Raw genomic sequence first — 14,727 nt, forward strand, 5'->3', positions numbered from 1 at the left:
TAGCCCTCAACGGCCCTGGGATGTGGGTGGCTGCCCCTCGTGTGTCTCTGGATGTGAGGCAAACAAGCCCAGGAGGCGCATTGTGATCTCCGGCCGGCCTTGGAGCCAGCAGTCCTCCTGCTCACTCCAGGCCCCGCTGTGTCCCCGGGCAGGGTGAGACTGGGGGGCCCACACTCCAGGCGGCATCGGAGTCATCGTCCTGCTCCAGGCCTGGGGAGCCCTCTCCGCATGCCCGTAGAGTACAGTGTGCCCTGCCGCAGGCCTGGGGCTGCTGTTGTTGCCAGGGGACTTTTTTGGGGGCATTAAAATACAGAGCATTATAGTCTCTAATGTTTTTGGCAAGTAAATTGCATTCTATAAAATTAGGAAGGACAAAGGGAAATGTAAAAGCTTGAGAATAGTCCCATGGCTATTTATATAGCACTGTTTGGTGAATTCAGATTTTTTTCTCATTAAAAAACCAGTGTGGCCTGATTGTGCATTTTCAGAAACGCTTGCTAAATAACACAAACGGAGTGTCAGTGTGCATGTCCTGCATGAGGGTGGTGGTTTAATGGGTCGCACTCTCTGTGGCTTGCTTTAGGACTTGAACATCAGACCTGGGACACGGTGGCAGATGAGGGTGTGGAAGCCCCCCCGGTGTCCGATGCAGAAGTCACACTGGGGCGGGGAGCTGCGTCTCTACAAGGCGCCTCTCAGCATACTGACTTCTTTCGGGTTCTACAAGATTTTTGGAGAGAGTTTTTATTGGTAGTTTTATTGTGAGGTCTCTTTTCAAGCAAACAGAGGTTCAAAAGTAATAAAGCCAAGGACTACATCCCTACCTCCTGGATGCAGTGCCTGCACCTCGGCCATGTTGGTGCCGGGGTTATTGGTGTAGCACCCTCGTCTGCTCCGTCCTCTCCTCTGCCACCTCCTGAGGGCCTCTGGAAGCAGGCGCATGCTTCCCTCCTTTACACAGCTGGGGCAGCAGCCCCGGCTCAGTTGCCACGATGCCAAAGGGGATGGGGACCTGGACCCTGCTCATGCTGCCCTTTCTGGGAGCCAGGCATCTCCAGAGTAGGTCACTCAGGGCTGGTCCCTTTCTGCATCTGAGGGGCTAAGGAGGGACCCCATGAGGAGAGACCTCCCCTCCACCTGCTCCACCACTCTTTGGCTGGAGCTAGGGACCAAGTGACAGAGCTGGCGGAGGAGAGGAAGACGCAGGCATGTTGTTAAACTCTGCACTCGTAACCAAACCGCAGTGCTTGTGTGCCTTTTGGACACAGGCCAGCGGCTCTGTGAAGGATGGTGGGGAGGGGACCCCTGAGCACAGCCAGGTGTCCCCGAGAGGTGAGCTGTGGGCCCGGTAGAAGCACACGGGCGAGGTCACTCGGGTTCTTTCACTCAGGACCTCAGCCCAGCCCTGGGCTCTGGAGGCCAAGGCTGTCATCTGGCCCTGGCCCGTGAGGGACCACCCTGCACAGAGGGCACAGCTCTGGGGCCTTGCCCTGTGTGTGCTGCTTAGACCCAGCCGGGCCACAGCCCCCATGAGATCCCGTGTGCTCTGCCACCCTGGGCTTGCCTGCCCCGCCCTGTTGCTGCAGCTCAGGGAGAAGCTGCCTTGCAGCCCCCTTGCCTGTGCCTCATGCCAGAGGGGCTGCCGGGACAGCTGGGGGACCCAGAGTGCTCCTTTGGGGCTTCTCATGGGAAGGCTGTCTCCCAGTGACATGGGCACCTTCTGTGTGTGGTTGCTTCCCTTGTTCTGGCTCTGGTGCTGTGTCAGGAGGCCACACCTAGAAGCCCTGTGACCAGGCAGAGCTCAGGACAGTGTTCTGGGCTGTTTGTGGGCTGTGATTTATGAGCCTCAGAACAAAGCTGGGTCATAGCAGGGCCTCCTGTGAAGGGCTCCAGCAGTTTCCCATCAGCCACAGAGGACAGTGCCCTCAGAACCCAGGATGTGGGTCTCATCCCCCAGCCCTGTGCCTGGGTGTCCGCTGGTCTGGTGGCGGCTGATAGATGCATGGCACGTCATTTTGGAGTCCTGAAGGTGCTGCCTGCCTGCCTGCTCTGATGTGAAAAGCCGGGGTGTCGGGGTGAGGTCGAGGGGCGGAATATTGGGGCGCACTGGGCGGTCAGAGCCCATCTTCTGCCCACGTCTCCTGTCATGGGAGAGCCCTGCCCAGGGTCGGATGTGGCCCCACCACATTCCCAGATCACTGCTGCTGACTGCAGGAAATCGGGGCTGCTCATCTTGCGGGGTCGTGGCTTGTCCAGCCCCATGTGGGGAAGCACTGACTACCCGACAGGATGTCACACAGGGGTGTCCTTAGGCCGGGCACACTGTGGATGGTGCCTGCCGTGGCCCTGGCTCCATGCAGTCTCCAGCCCTCACTGTGTCCCGCTGGGGGTGCTTGGGCCTTGCGTGGTCCGTCTGCGTTAGTACCAGGCAGGCCACATGGGAGGGACGTGCCTCTGTGCCATGTGCTGAGGAAGGAGTCTTGTGCCCAGGGAGCAGGACTGATGTGGACAGGGATGCGGGAGTGAGCGGAGGGGGCCCAGCGCCAGCTCTGCACGTGTGATCGGGCAGCTTGGTCACCCTGCCCGTGTGCTTGCTTCCAGCTGGAAGGGCAAGGCGGGCACTGGCTGGTCAGGTCAGGAGCGGCGCATCCTTGAGGGAGTGAGTGTGCCAGCAGCAGGCTGGGCTGGGCTGCAGGGCTGGTCACTGGCCTCTCGGTGACGTCCCCACACTAGCAGCAAAGCTCTGTGGCCAAAGCCTGGCCCTGCAGTGGTAAAAGCTTTCATACAGATGCCTGGGAGTGCCAAGGGTGGCCAAATCCGAGGGGCTGACCTACCCCATCGTCTTGCCAGCTTGCAAATGGCAGCCTTCGGGTTTGCGTTCATCAGGTTCCAGCGGCTCAGGAAGTGCTGGTTTACCCTGGAGAATGCACCGAGGTCCTGGGCTGTGGCTGAGAGCAGAGCACCTGCCTCGTACGCACCAGGCCCTGGTTCCAATCCCAGCATCGCAAGTGAACAAGCCAGCAGGAGAATGTGCTGGGCGTCTAGAGGAAGGAGCCCGGCTCCACGCGTGTCCTGAGGGGGCCAGGAAGCAGGTCCCGGGCACCCTGGGCCCCTCCCGCCCACTGTGCGCTGCACTTAACCCCCACCCTCCAGCAAATCTCGCCTGTGTTGTCACTTTGCAGGTGCCAGGGCCCAGATGGAGTGCACATGCACTGTCCCTGCCGCGGGTCCGCCCCGTGAGCCTGAGGGCACTAGGCAGTCTGCATCAGTCTCGACTGCCTCCTTGTCCTGGCGGCAAATCTCTGTGCTGTGTCGTGCCCAGTGTGAATGTGTCACATGTAGACAACATCTGGAAAGGAATGTAGATAACACACGGCCAATTAGAATGCTTAATGGATATCATTATACAAAATTACACTTTATATGGAATGACACTAATTTAGAAAGGCCTTTCTTTTCCTCTCATATCTCATGATATTATTTTGTTCACTTTGGACGCATTTTTGTTGCAACTGTTCTCCAAGTCATGAGAACTTTTTTGGAGACAGGGTCTTGCTATATAGCCCAAGCTGGCCTCAAACTTGTGGCGATCCTCCTGCCTCAGCCTCCTGAGTGCTGAGATTACAGATGTGCGTTGCCATGTCCAGCTGAGAACTCTTTACTGAAGAGCAGCTGGCATTGTCAGTGACACGGGACGGTCCTGCACTGTCAGCACCCAGGAGGCCCGAGGTGGCCGCTGCCCTGGCAGTGCTGCACACCCGGGTTTGCCGAGCTGGGCACAGCGCCCTCTTCAGTGTGAGGGTCTTTTTGTAGTGTCAGCCGTTCTTGGGGTGTGTCGGAGCTGTGGACTCTTGGTGCCGGGCCCCACCCCGTGACCTTTCTGCCCTCGCCTGCCTCTGCACAGGGTCCTCCATGCAGGTGTCACACGTGCTGGGCATCGGCTTGCCACCCCCTGACAGCGGGGAGTTGAGCACCTGTGTCCCGTGTCCTTGGCTGTCTGAACATTCTCGACGTGGAGTGCCTGTTCATGGGTGTGCTTGCTTTCCTTCAGGCATTTGTAAAAAATGCTGGGGTTATGGGAAGGTACCGCTGCTCCTGGCCTGGAATGGATTTTTATGTGTGGTGTGAGCCAGGAGCGAGATTTTCTTTTTAATGTGAAAAACAAAAATCGAGCAGGTGTCCCAGCTCAATGCTTCTGAAGCGTGGCTTGAAGAAAGGAACCCTAAGTGGTTTTCAGAGAAAACTGTAAAGCCCTAAGTAGAAAAAACTTTGAAAGCATAGGAAGTAAGCATTCAATATAAGAAAGGAGAAAAAATAACAATAAATGCAAATTAAGGATAAGGAAATAAGGATGAAGACAGAAATTGTCAAAACAGAGCACAAAATAAATAGGATTTAACTAATTAACTACATATAACTAATTAATGACACCGAAAGCTAAGCCTTTGGCAAGTACGCTAAGAAATCAAGGGAGAAGAAGAGGGCACCTAGAGCGAGGAGAGCTCCAAGTGTAGTTACAGAGCAACAGAGTTCCGAGGAAGTTCTCAAGCGGTTACAGCAAAATACATTTGATTACCCAGAGCCACTGGACAACTTTTAGGAAAGTGAAGCTTCTCAAAGTTGGCCTAAGAAGGAGAAATGGATTGAGTCAGGAGTGGCTGGCAGGATGTGGACATCAGTGCTCTGTCTCTCATGGCCTTGCCCACGCCAGTGCGTAGTGGGTGTGTGTGTAGTGTTGCAGTAACACACACCACTACCCCCCACCCGCCCCATCCTCATGGTTTTAGCAAAGTGGAAGTCTGTTTCTTAGAAGCCTCTTGCAGTCTGGTTTTGTTTGCATTCTGGGTGCTTCCCTCTGAGCCAGGCTGTTGGAGCAGCTCCATGTGGAGTCTGCGGCCCTGGGACAGCATGGTGGAGCGGGACAGGGCCTCCCATGCTGCCCCGCCGGAGGGCACACGTCTCACTGGGCCCATCGCAGCCAGTCTGACCGCAGGGTGGGCAGCAGCAGTGACGTCCCACACCAGAGGGCACAGGCACTGAGTGCACAGGGGGCACAGGAGCCTCGTGGCTCATTCGCAAGGCTGGTGTAGTCTTGACACCAAAACCTGAAAACGGATGAGGACGGCTGAGAAAAGGAAATTACTGCCCACTTTCACTGAGAAGCAACGTGAAACTTCCTAGATGAACATCAGCAAACTGCATCCACCCATGGTTTCTTTTTTTTTTTTTTGTATGGGGATCAAACTCAGGACCTTGTGCTTGCAAGGCAGAGGCAGACGTCCTGCCACTGAGCTAAATCCCCAACCCACCACCAGTGTTTTTAAAGTGTCTCCTTGAGCCGGGTGTGGTGGTGCGCGCCTGTAATTCCAGAACTTGGGAGGCTGAGGCAGGAGGATCACCTGGAGTTCAAGGCCAGCCTGGGCTCCATAATGAGTTCCAGGCCAGCCTGAACTACAAAGGGAGACCCTGGTCAAAAAAACCAAACAAAAAACAATAAAGTGTCTCCTAAGAAGTGTGGTTTATGTAAGGAATGCAAGGATAACTCAGCACTAGGCATTTTCCTTTCAAGTCCCTGTTCATTAACATTTTTTCTTTTAAGTTTCCACTTTCTTCTAAAAACTGTCGGCCCTGGGGTCCACGGTGAACAACGACAAAAGGCCCTGCCTGTGAGAGTCACTTCAGGGAGGGTTGTCACGGGCAGGCCAGTGTCTGTTAGGTAACAGGAACCAGCCAGCCAGGAGAATCTCACGCAGAGACTGATGAGTGCAGTGCTGGCCCGGCTCTGTCCATAGTCATATGCAGTCAGGCGGCGGGAGCATTTCTGTCTGAGCCGCAAACAGGAGGATGCTCTGCCATAGGCAGCATCTTTGGCAGGGCCAGGCCACCCTGGCGGGTCTCCCCTTCATGACAGCAGTCTTCACAACACGTAAGTATTTTATTACCAAAATGAGACCGGTCAGCTTTGGCTTCACAGGGGAGTTGCATCAGGGGCGGTGAACTGACCACACGTGTGTTGCAGAGGGCTGTTTGTGTCCTTGAAACGCCGAAGGGTTCGCCGTCACTGAGTTACATTACCCACCCATGAGTAACGTAAGTTCTTTTCAGTGTGAGCTAGCATTGCAAGTGAGCTCAGTAGGGGTCTCCCTGGAACCCTGTGTGCGTCCCTTTTTGGGGTGTCCTGGAACTCCCGGTGGTCAGCCATACCCGGTCCTGGCTGGTGGCTCCGAGCCTGGAGTTCTGAAAGTGCAGTGTGACGAGTGACAGAGCCGGCTGTAGCCCCCCACGACACTTCCCACGCTGGCCTTTTCTGTTGCATCCTGCCCACTGCTGCTGCCTCGCAGGCTCCGCTGGCGTCTGCCCCATCTGCTTGGCATTTGGCACTCAGAAGGGCCAGTGCCTTCCGGCGTGGGGCGCTTGCCTTGCTGGCCTCTGCCAGGACGGCTATGGATCCGCGGTCCGGGTGCCACTGCAGGGAGCCCTGAGTCGCTTTCCTGCATGGGGCTGGGCTTTGCTGCAGCTGTGGAGCCGCTGTCAGGAGTGTGCAGCCATGGAGGTGCCCCGAGAGCTGTCCGGCCTGCTCCTCCCTGCTAGCTGGGGAGTGCTGGGGCACCAGGGCAGGAGGCCCCTGGAGCTCTGGGAAGCCTGTGGCTGTGCCCCGGTTCGTCCTGTGCCCGCCCGACGCGAGCCGATCAGTGTCCTGGCTCATGACTCACCTGTAATCGGCTGCTTGGCTTAGACCCCTGGCTTCTGAGGAGCATCTCACTCGGCCTGTGGAAGAGGCATGCAGAACCAGGCTGCAGTGGCCGACGGGCGGTCGCTCCTCTGCTGCCGCCCTGCTGGGTCCTGTGGGACTGTCAGGAGGAGGCTTCGCTGCTTCCCACCCAGTGAGGAGCCAGGGTGAGGCCATGCTGAGGCTCCGAGTCGGCTGCTGCGTTTCTGTGCCATCGGTGGTGCTGGGACCCCAGCAGGCCCAGGAGGGCAGCAGGGGCCACGCAGTGCACGGGCGGCTCTGCTGTGACCCCAGCGCTCAGGCACGGGTGAGCTGTCCCTGAGAGGGAGCCACAGCTTGGAGGTGGCCGACACAGCGAGGCCCCCGGAGCCCAGGGTCCTCTGGGCTTCTGTCCCACGAGCTTCTCCCAGAGCCACGTTTGCCCGGTGTGGCCTTGATGCAGGGTCGCGGGGTCTGCTGCTGCACGTAGGGCAGGGCTCCTGGAGCACCAGTGCAGGTGCACAGCGGTGACAGCCCGGCAAGGTGTGACTTGGGGCTTCTATGTAGCCAGGTCTGGTGTGAACACCTGCATCCAGCACTCTAGAAGGCTGAGGCAGGAGGATGGTAAGTTCAAGCCCAGCCTGGGCAACTTAGTTAGTGAGGCCCCGTCTCAAAAATTAAAAAAAAAAAAGGCTGAGGATGCGGCATAGTGTGAGGCTCTGGGTTCAATCCCAAGTACCACAAAGATAGATAGACGGACAGATGGACAGATGACAGAGGAACTGGAGGCTGTGTCTGGTAGTGTTGTGGGCAGTGGGCCACAGGCCTTGGTGGCTTCCTGTGCTGTAGGCTGGGCGGATGAGGGGAGACCCAAGGTTGAAGGGGCCAGGGCTCCTGGTGGGGAGGGGAGCACATGCCTGGCTGCCGGAGGGCCTTGGAGGTGCCGGTGTCCCCTTCCTGGCTCTGGCCCTCAGCAGCCTGCCCAGACTCCGGGTCTGAACTGCAGGCTCACGAACCACTCAGTGGGCTGTGGGTTCTGCCTTTGCTCTTCTGTCAGAAGACCCAGCAGGGCAGCACACGCTGGGATTCGTCAGGACACGGCCGCTGGTGGGAGGCCTGGGGAGCTGTGGGGGCCCGTGGAGTGGAAGCAGGAAACCCATGGCACCTGCGTGTTGTAGGCGTGCGAACTAATAATGGGGGTCCTTCCTTAGCAGAGTCTAACGGAGAACGGAGGAGGGGCAGGTGCAGGAGGAGCCAGCACTGCAGGCCGAGAGAGAGCACACGGTGGCGGTGGCGAGGAGCAAGGCCTAGTCCGTGCTGCTCAGCCCCATCCAGAGTGCTGGGCCTGCAGTGTGCTTTCCAGCCCCTGGGAGAACTGCAGGGGATGGACGCGCATGAGCTGGGTGGGGGTGGGGTGCTGTCCCTGCTCTTCTGATGTCGCCCCAGAGGGCAGGCAGCTGAGCACAGTGCTCCCTGGGAGGGGCCCCTGGGGATCACACTTCCTGGTTCTGCTGACCTGGGCACGGGGGCTCCCTGGAGCGCGGGCGGCCTGGTGACCTCACGCTTGCACCCTGGGGACCTGCAGCCCCGAGATGCTCCTGGCGGGTTCCAGCCAGGGTGAGGCCCAGGGGTGGGGGAGGCCTCTGCTCTGCCCATCTCCTGCACCCTGTGAGCCCTGGGTGCCTCGGGTGCTTGAGAAGCTGGAGGTCAGCCAGGGTATCTGTGCGTAGAAGGGGAGGCTCCTTCAAATTCTGTGCGGGTTTTTCCAGGAAGGAGGCGTTGATGTGGTGCCGCCTTTTCACGAGCGCTGCCCTGATGTATAAGTGCAGGTGAGTGGTGTCCACGTCCACCCAAGCATCTGAGGCTGCAGCATGATCAGCAGACTGTGCCCTGGAGCTCTGTCTGGGCCCTTCCGGCTTGGGGAGCTACAGCTTTATTTGGACACAGCCATGGCCTTCTGTCGGGGCGTCTAAGATGCTGTGCTCTCTGTGGTTTCCTGACTCTGGACACCCTGGGGCTCTGCCCTGCCGGTGCCGTGGACAGCAGCTCCTTCCCTAGACGTGCTGGCCCTGAGGCTGTGTGGGCTCCAGGACTCCGAGGGCTCGTCACCGTGGGGCACATTTTCCTTTGTGACTGGCTCCGCTCGGTCCAGTAGCTTCTTCTGTAACTGAATATGTGGTCCTGAGATCGTGCTAGCATTGTCGATCGCCTCCTGGTTGAAGAGATGTTTTCTGTTACCAGATTCAGTGTTTGCAAAGTTAAGATACATGGGGAAATAATAGTTTAGAAGCCTCATAATTGTTTTAAGAGGGCCTAATTACTTTTTTCTTTCTCCTCTACTACTGTAATAAAGAACAAGATGCCGAAAGGGGCTTCTCCCCGGCATGCAGGCCTGCATGACCACTGTGGCTGCGCTGCCGACTTGAATAATTCAGGCTGGCTTGGCAGCGGCAGGCAGGCACAGTGAATTATGCATGCATCCTCCAAGGCTTTGTGCCTGCCCCGCGGCTCCGAGCACCCAAGAAGGGCCAGGGCTGCCTTCGTCCAGCAGGTGCTGGGCCCCTGCAGAAGCTGCAGCTCTTGTCCTCCCGGGAAGGCTGAGCTAAGGAACAATGTCCCTGTGTGTGGCCCGAGCCTTTGCCCGGGGCTGCCCGGGCTGAGCGGGAGACCCGGGTATGGATTCAGAGGGGTGGTTTACGGTGAATGGTTGGAAGTATTTGGTTAGATGGCATCACAGTGGCTCTTATCGGCTGTACCCAGGTAAAGTCCCCCGTGCGTCTGTCACCTTGTCATGGTTGTCAGGGCAGGCTGACTGTGCGGTCCTCAGGTATGTTTGCCTCGGGGCGGGCCTGTGCTGTGTGGCTGAGAGCGGAGATACCAAGTGGGACGGGTGCCGGGGACAATGAGGGGCTGCAGCTTCGTGTTACAGAATCAACTGCAGACTCTCCTCTTGGGGTTACTGCTGACCCTTGCAACATGAACTACATGATTCACCTGCTAACGTGGATGTGGTAGCATTTCCAGCTTTCAGCAAGTCTGAAATAGACTTGTAAAACTTAGTGGAAAAGCAGTTGCTTAGTATGCATGAGGCCTTGGGTTCCGTAGCACCTCAAAAAGAAAAGAGAGAGAAAAGGAAGGAAAGAAGGAAACTTTCTTGTGAGGACAGCATTTCTTTGGCTCACACGGTCAAGTGGGAGAAGAGCCCCCATCAGTGGCCAAAGCTAGCAGTGTTCACCTGGGCAGTGGTGGAGCCTGTGACATGTGGGCTCCAGTGGCTGTTTGCTTCATGGAAAGCTCTACAAGGCTCATCCCACTGGCCTAGGTGATGGGACTCCCTGGGCGTCTTTTCTCCTTGGGTTTAGCACGCAGTGTGGTTTTCCACAGTGCTTAACCCTGAGGTCGGCAGGTGACTCGGGGCAGCGCACCTCAGGCCCGGGGTCTGCCTCCTGGCAGCTGGGGTGGAGCTGTGACTCCCCTGCCTCTGAGCCGGGTGGCACGGGGCCCTCCATGCATGCTGTCCTCCATGTGGGAGCGTGCATGGAGCAAGCCGTGGTCAGGGAGCGCCAGCTGATGTGCACGTCGGGGAGGAGCTGGGTTCTGTGTGTGGCGCACCGCCGAGCGGGTGCCGAGACTTGGACCCCATATGACGCCTCCTGCCTTGGCCTCTTGGGGGGCTCTTCGACTCTCCCACAAGTCGTGGGTGCAGGTTTTGTCCAGAAGGAGCTTGTCTGATGGAGGAGCTCTGTGTGGCCATTGCTGCAGAGCTGGTGCTGCCTCCGCCTGCCCACTGTGATGCATGTGTGGCCCTCAGGTATGACGGTCCTCACGGGCAGTGGCCTGGGCATTGCCCCAGCACCCTCTCGAAGCCTCAGCAAGGAGCCACCAGCGGCCCTCAGGTTACAGACAGGCGGAGCTGAGTCTTAGGTGTCACAGGTGGTGGCTGCTCCTCCCTGCACCAGCCAGCCCACCTGGCACATGGCCTCACCCACCTGTTGGGGAGGTGGCTCATTTGCAGCTGAAGTGACTGTCCCCTCGCTTCTCTGACGTCACACTTGAGCAGGTCCCTGCACCCTGGCCTCTCCCCCAGCCCGTGCGCTCCCCTGTCATCCTCGCTGCCCGAGGCTGTCTTCTGGGAGCTGTGCCCCCCTCTACATGACACCGTGCCCGGGACAACCGAGCTCCAGGCTGACCTGCACCTGGCCAGCTGTGAGATTTCACAGCGGGGACACTGGTAGAGTCATGGAGCCTGGCACACCAGGCCACACCTGCTTGCTTTTTCAACCACAGTAAAGTGTCTTGATTCGACTCTGAAGCTGTCAGTATCGATGTGAGTTTCATGCAGTCCTCAGTGTCTGCAACTCTTCTAAAAATGAATTTAGTCGATATACAGGTCATCTTTGGCTGACATTTAGTCAGCATTCACTCACTTATTCCACGACCCGATGCCTCCTATGGTCAGCGATGGGTCAAGATCCAGGGCTGCCCCAGGCGGCTGGCCTTGGGCTGGGGGCAGACAGAAGCCCAGACATGCAGGGTTTGGGGCTGGGGCGGGGCTCCCTGGGGAACAGAGCTGGTGGAGAAGTGTGCAGCCTCTTCCAGAGCTTTGTAGAAACAGCGAGCTACCTCACTGTCAGCAGAGTACAGTGGGCTGTGACCCAGCACTGGCACCGGGGTGCCCGAGGCCACATGCTGGACAGTGTGAGCTCTGGTTCTGGTTTCCTCCTGCTGGGCTGGTTCTGGTGGAGCCTAGTGGGTCTGGACACCACTGACCCTTGCTCCTTTGTGTGGATTTCATGGTCTTACTCCTAAAAATAAGCAGTGCACCCTTGGAGGGTGGGATTCAGACAGAAGGGGGATCCCTCCTGCTCCGTGCCCGGCACGGTGCCCACTGTGTGGTGAGCCAGTGTTGCTGCTGGCCGGGGTGCATCCGGCCGCCACAGCCTTGAGACCTCATGGAGGCTGGAGGTCCTGACTTGTGCTTTAAATGCTGACCTAGGATTCTGGGGCTCCCGAATGCAAGTTTTGATTGCTGTTTCCATGGGGATAATCAGCATGCAGGGGGGACCTTGTTGCTCAGAGGCTCTGAGCCCCTGGTCTTGGTCAGCCAGGAGGCTGAGGCAGCTGTGGAGCTCAGGTCCCCTGCAGCGCCTGCCGGTGAGGTTGACCTGTGTCTGCCTGTTCCAGCGCCTTGTTCGGCTTGGGGGTGGCCGCATTGCCCTTCTGCCTCCTTTGGATGTTCCTCCTTGTTGTCCTTCACATGGGCATCCCTACAGGAGGGGAGGTTCCGCGGGCTCTGCATACTGCACCTGCCTTCCCAGCTTCCTGTGTGTCCTTGGCCTGACGTGCTAGGTCCACATGGAGATTCAGATGTGTGTGTTTCCCTCAGGGATGTTTCTTACTTGGGAATTTGAGAAACCTCCCAGGTGCCATAGGTGTTGAAGGAAGGAGTCCAGCTGGATCTTTCCAGATGTGGTCTGGTTCCGGTTCCCATGGTCTTCACCACGTGATGAGCATCAGGGCCTCTTCTTGGGCTTTGTCTTCCCTCCTGGGGTGCAGCTGGCTTTGCCCAGACCCAGAACCCTCCTCGGCCCTGTGTGCGGCAGTCTGCTGGCGGCAGTGAGCCAGCCCTGACTGGCTGCTCTCCCTGCTCGAGCTCCGGCTCCCGTCCAGGCCTCCACAGGAGCCGGCCTCCAGCTTGCCCAGTCCCACAGAGTGTCCCCTGAGGGAATGGGTCGAGGTTGCTGTGCATTTAGGGAGCTCCAGGTGTTCACTTTGGCAGCACATGTACTAAAATTAGGGAGCTCCAGGCCCTGGCATGCATGCAGTGGAGAGCCAGCCCTGGAGAGGGACCATGGGAGATGCACGCGCATGTGCTCGTGTGAGTGTGTTTTGTGCCTCACACACACAGATCGGAGAGCTTTCCCTATGGGGCTGGGATACTGGGAATCTTCCAGATGCACGGTGGATGCGGTGGCCCTGTGAGGTCATTGGTCCCCAGCAGTGCTGGCCACACTAGCTGCTGCCTTCCCATATGAGTTCCCTGTGGTGAGCTCGGCCTCTGCCGGGCAGGCCACTGGGAGCTGTGTGCCCAAGCCTGGCCACGGGTCTGCCTCATGTCCTCAGGAGAGTTGGTGGCTGATGCTCAGTGAATGTTTATCTTAAAAATAGCACAGACAGCATGGTGGGTTCAGAGCAGACCTTGTGTGAATTCAGAGCCGTTACATAATGGCTCGAGAGTCTTTTTTTTCTGTAGCACTGTAAATTGTGTGGCTCCTCTGACTTTTCGCTTCTTTTTAAAATCTGAATGCTGGTTGAGCTTGAAGCAGCTGCTGCCAAGCGCAGTCACTGACTACAGCACAGATCCAAAGGACTGTGTCCCGGGAGGCCGGTGGCCAGCTCCCGGGCGGCAGGCCCAGGGGCATTCCCCGTGCATCTGCAGACAGGCACAGGGGGAAAGGTTCAGTGTCGCTGCTGACCCCTTCCCGGCCTCCGTGACTGTCTTCCGGCTCTCTTTGCTGTGAGGACATGTCAGCGGCTGGCCTGCAGCTGGAGCCCATAAGCCAGAACCCAGAGCCTGTCTGTGGCCTCAGCCTCATGCAGGCAGCCTGGGTGGTCTTCGGGCCAGCAGTGGGTCAAGTCTGTTCGGAACTTGGAGCAGAGGAAGGAACCAAAGGAGAGTGGAACGTGTGCAGCAGCAGCAGCAGCTCCTAAGACAACGCATGAGACTTGTTGGCCACCACAGGGGTCACCTTCGCTGGGCTGCACAGTGCCAGGCTGGTGCCTGTTGTGCCTCACTAGCGTTGGCTCTGGGGCTCAGGCTGGATCACCGTGTAGGGCAACCCCCCACTGGGGCTGCGTCCTGCCGGGACTGCGATGGCTCCTATGATGTCTGCACGCCGACCTGCATGCTCTTCGGGCCCCCGGTTCCCCAGGGTGGGGGGGCACCACCACGCTACCCCCTCAGGTGGACCAGGTGATGGGGGGCTCCCTGTATCCCTCCTCTCTGCTCAGGTTACAGCGTGTTTCCACCCCGCATCACCATAAATGGGTCATAGGTGACACAGGTTAGATCCACGCATTTGGATACGGGGTCTGATGTTTCCACTGGGAAGAGGCCACACGAAGAAAAGTGCACAAGTCACAGAGCAGAGCACAGCATCCCCCGGGGTCCTGGGCCTTCCAGGACCTCACCTAGATGGGCTTGCGTCCAGTCATGGCCTCTCCCATCCGGAGCTTTGCCCCGAAGGGCTGCTGTTGTCTCCTCCTAGGCTCTGTGTGTGCAGTTGAGTTCATGGGTAGTTGCTTCTCTTGCTCATCCTATGTTGGTCATTTGCCATTCCAGCTGGACAGGTGTGTATGAGGGTGTGCACACGTGTGAGCAAGTGTGTGTGGCTGCACGGGCTGGGCGCCGTCCTGGGCAGGTCCAGGTGTGGTGCTTGTTGTCTGAGCAGGTGTGGAGAGGGTACAGCTGGATGCAGGGGCCTAGCCTCCGGGGCTAGTGGGGCACTTCTGGAGGAGCAGGCCAGGGCTGCAGGTGTGTCTGTGCTGGTCCACAGAGCTGACGGGTGCCGACCTGAAGGACTGTGTGAGCAGCAACAGCCTGAGCAGCAATGCCAGCCTCCCCAGCGTGCAGAGCTGCCGGCGCCTGCGCGAGAGGAGGGTTGCCAGCTGGGCTGTGTCCTTCGAGCGCCTGCTGCAGGACCCTGTTGGCATCCGTTACTTCTCTGTGAGTAGGCAGAGCTGCCTTAGGGGGACCCATCGCTGGAGACTCGCGTTACTCTGCAGGCCCTGCACAGCCCCCAGACAGGTGTCACCTGTCCCTGTTCCTGCTCAAGGGCCCAGAGTGGGGTGGACCTAGGGGCTCGGTTGGCCCTGCCCTCTGCTGCCCCCACCCCGCGCCCTCAGGGCTCCCCTCCCTGAGGGCTTCTGCCACAGGGAGTGTGAAGCTCCTGGTGGTGCTGGAAGCCAGCCACACGCGCCGTGTCCGGTGTTAGGAAGGCACAGCCAGCAGGAGGAAA

At 58.4% G+C, this 14,727-nt stretch overlaps 1 protein-coding gene across 9 annotated transcripts in view; it reads left to right on the top strand.

The window, feature by feature from the left end:
* Rgs12 (regulator of G protein signaling 12) overlaps positions 1–14,727 on the top strand; it is a 77,940-nt gene that overhangs the window by 47,123 nt on the left and 16,090 nt on the right. For 7 of the 9 annotated variants that reach the window (XM_013073117.3, XM_013073113.3, XM_013073115.3 and 4 more), the window contains one exon: positions 14,266–14,435. The exons of the other annotated variants lie outside the window; for them this stretch is intronic. In XM_013073117.3, the coding sequence (XP_012928571.2) occupies positions 14,266–14,435 (170 nt within the window). The remainder of the gene's footprint in view (positions 1–14,265; positions 14,436–14,727) is intronic. 9 annotated transcript variants of the gene reach the window in all.

This window comes from Heterocephalus glaber, unplaced genomic scaffold, assembly GCF_053883595.1.
Source record: "Heterocephalus glaber isolate CG9 unplaced genomic scaffold, H.glaber_assembly_v1.0 deba00001509, whole genome shotgun sequence".
NCBI classification, from domain to species: Eukaryota; Metazoa; Chordata; class Mammalia; order Rodentia; family Bathyergidae; genus Heterocephalus; species Heterocephalus glaber.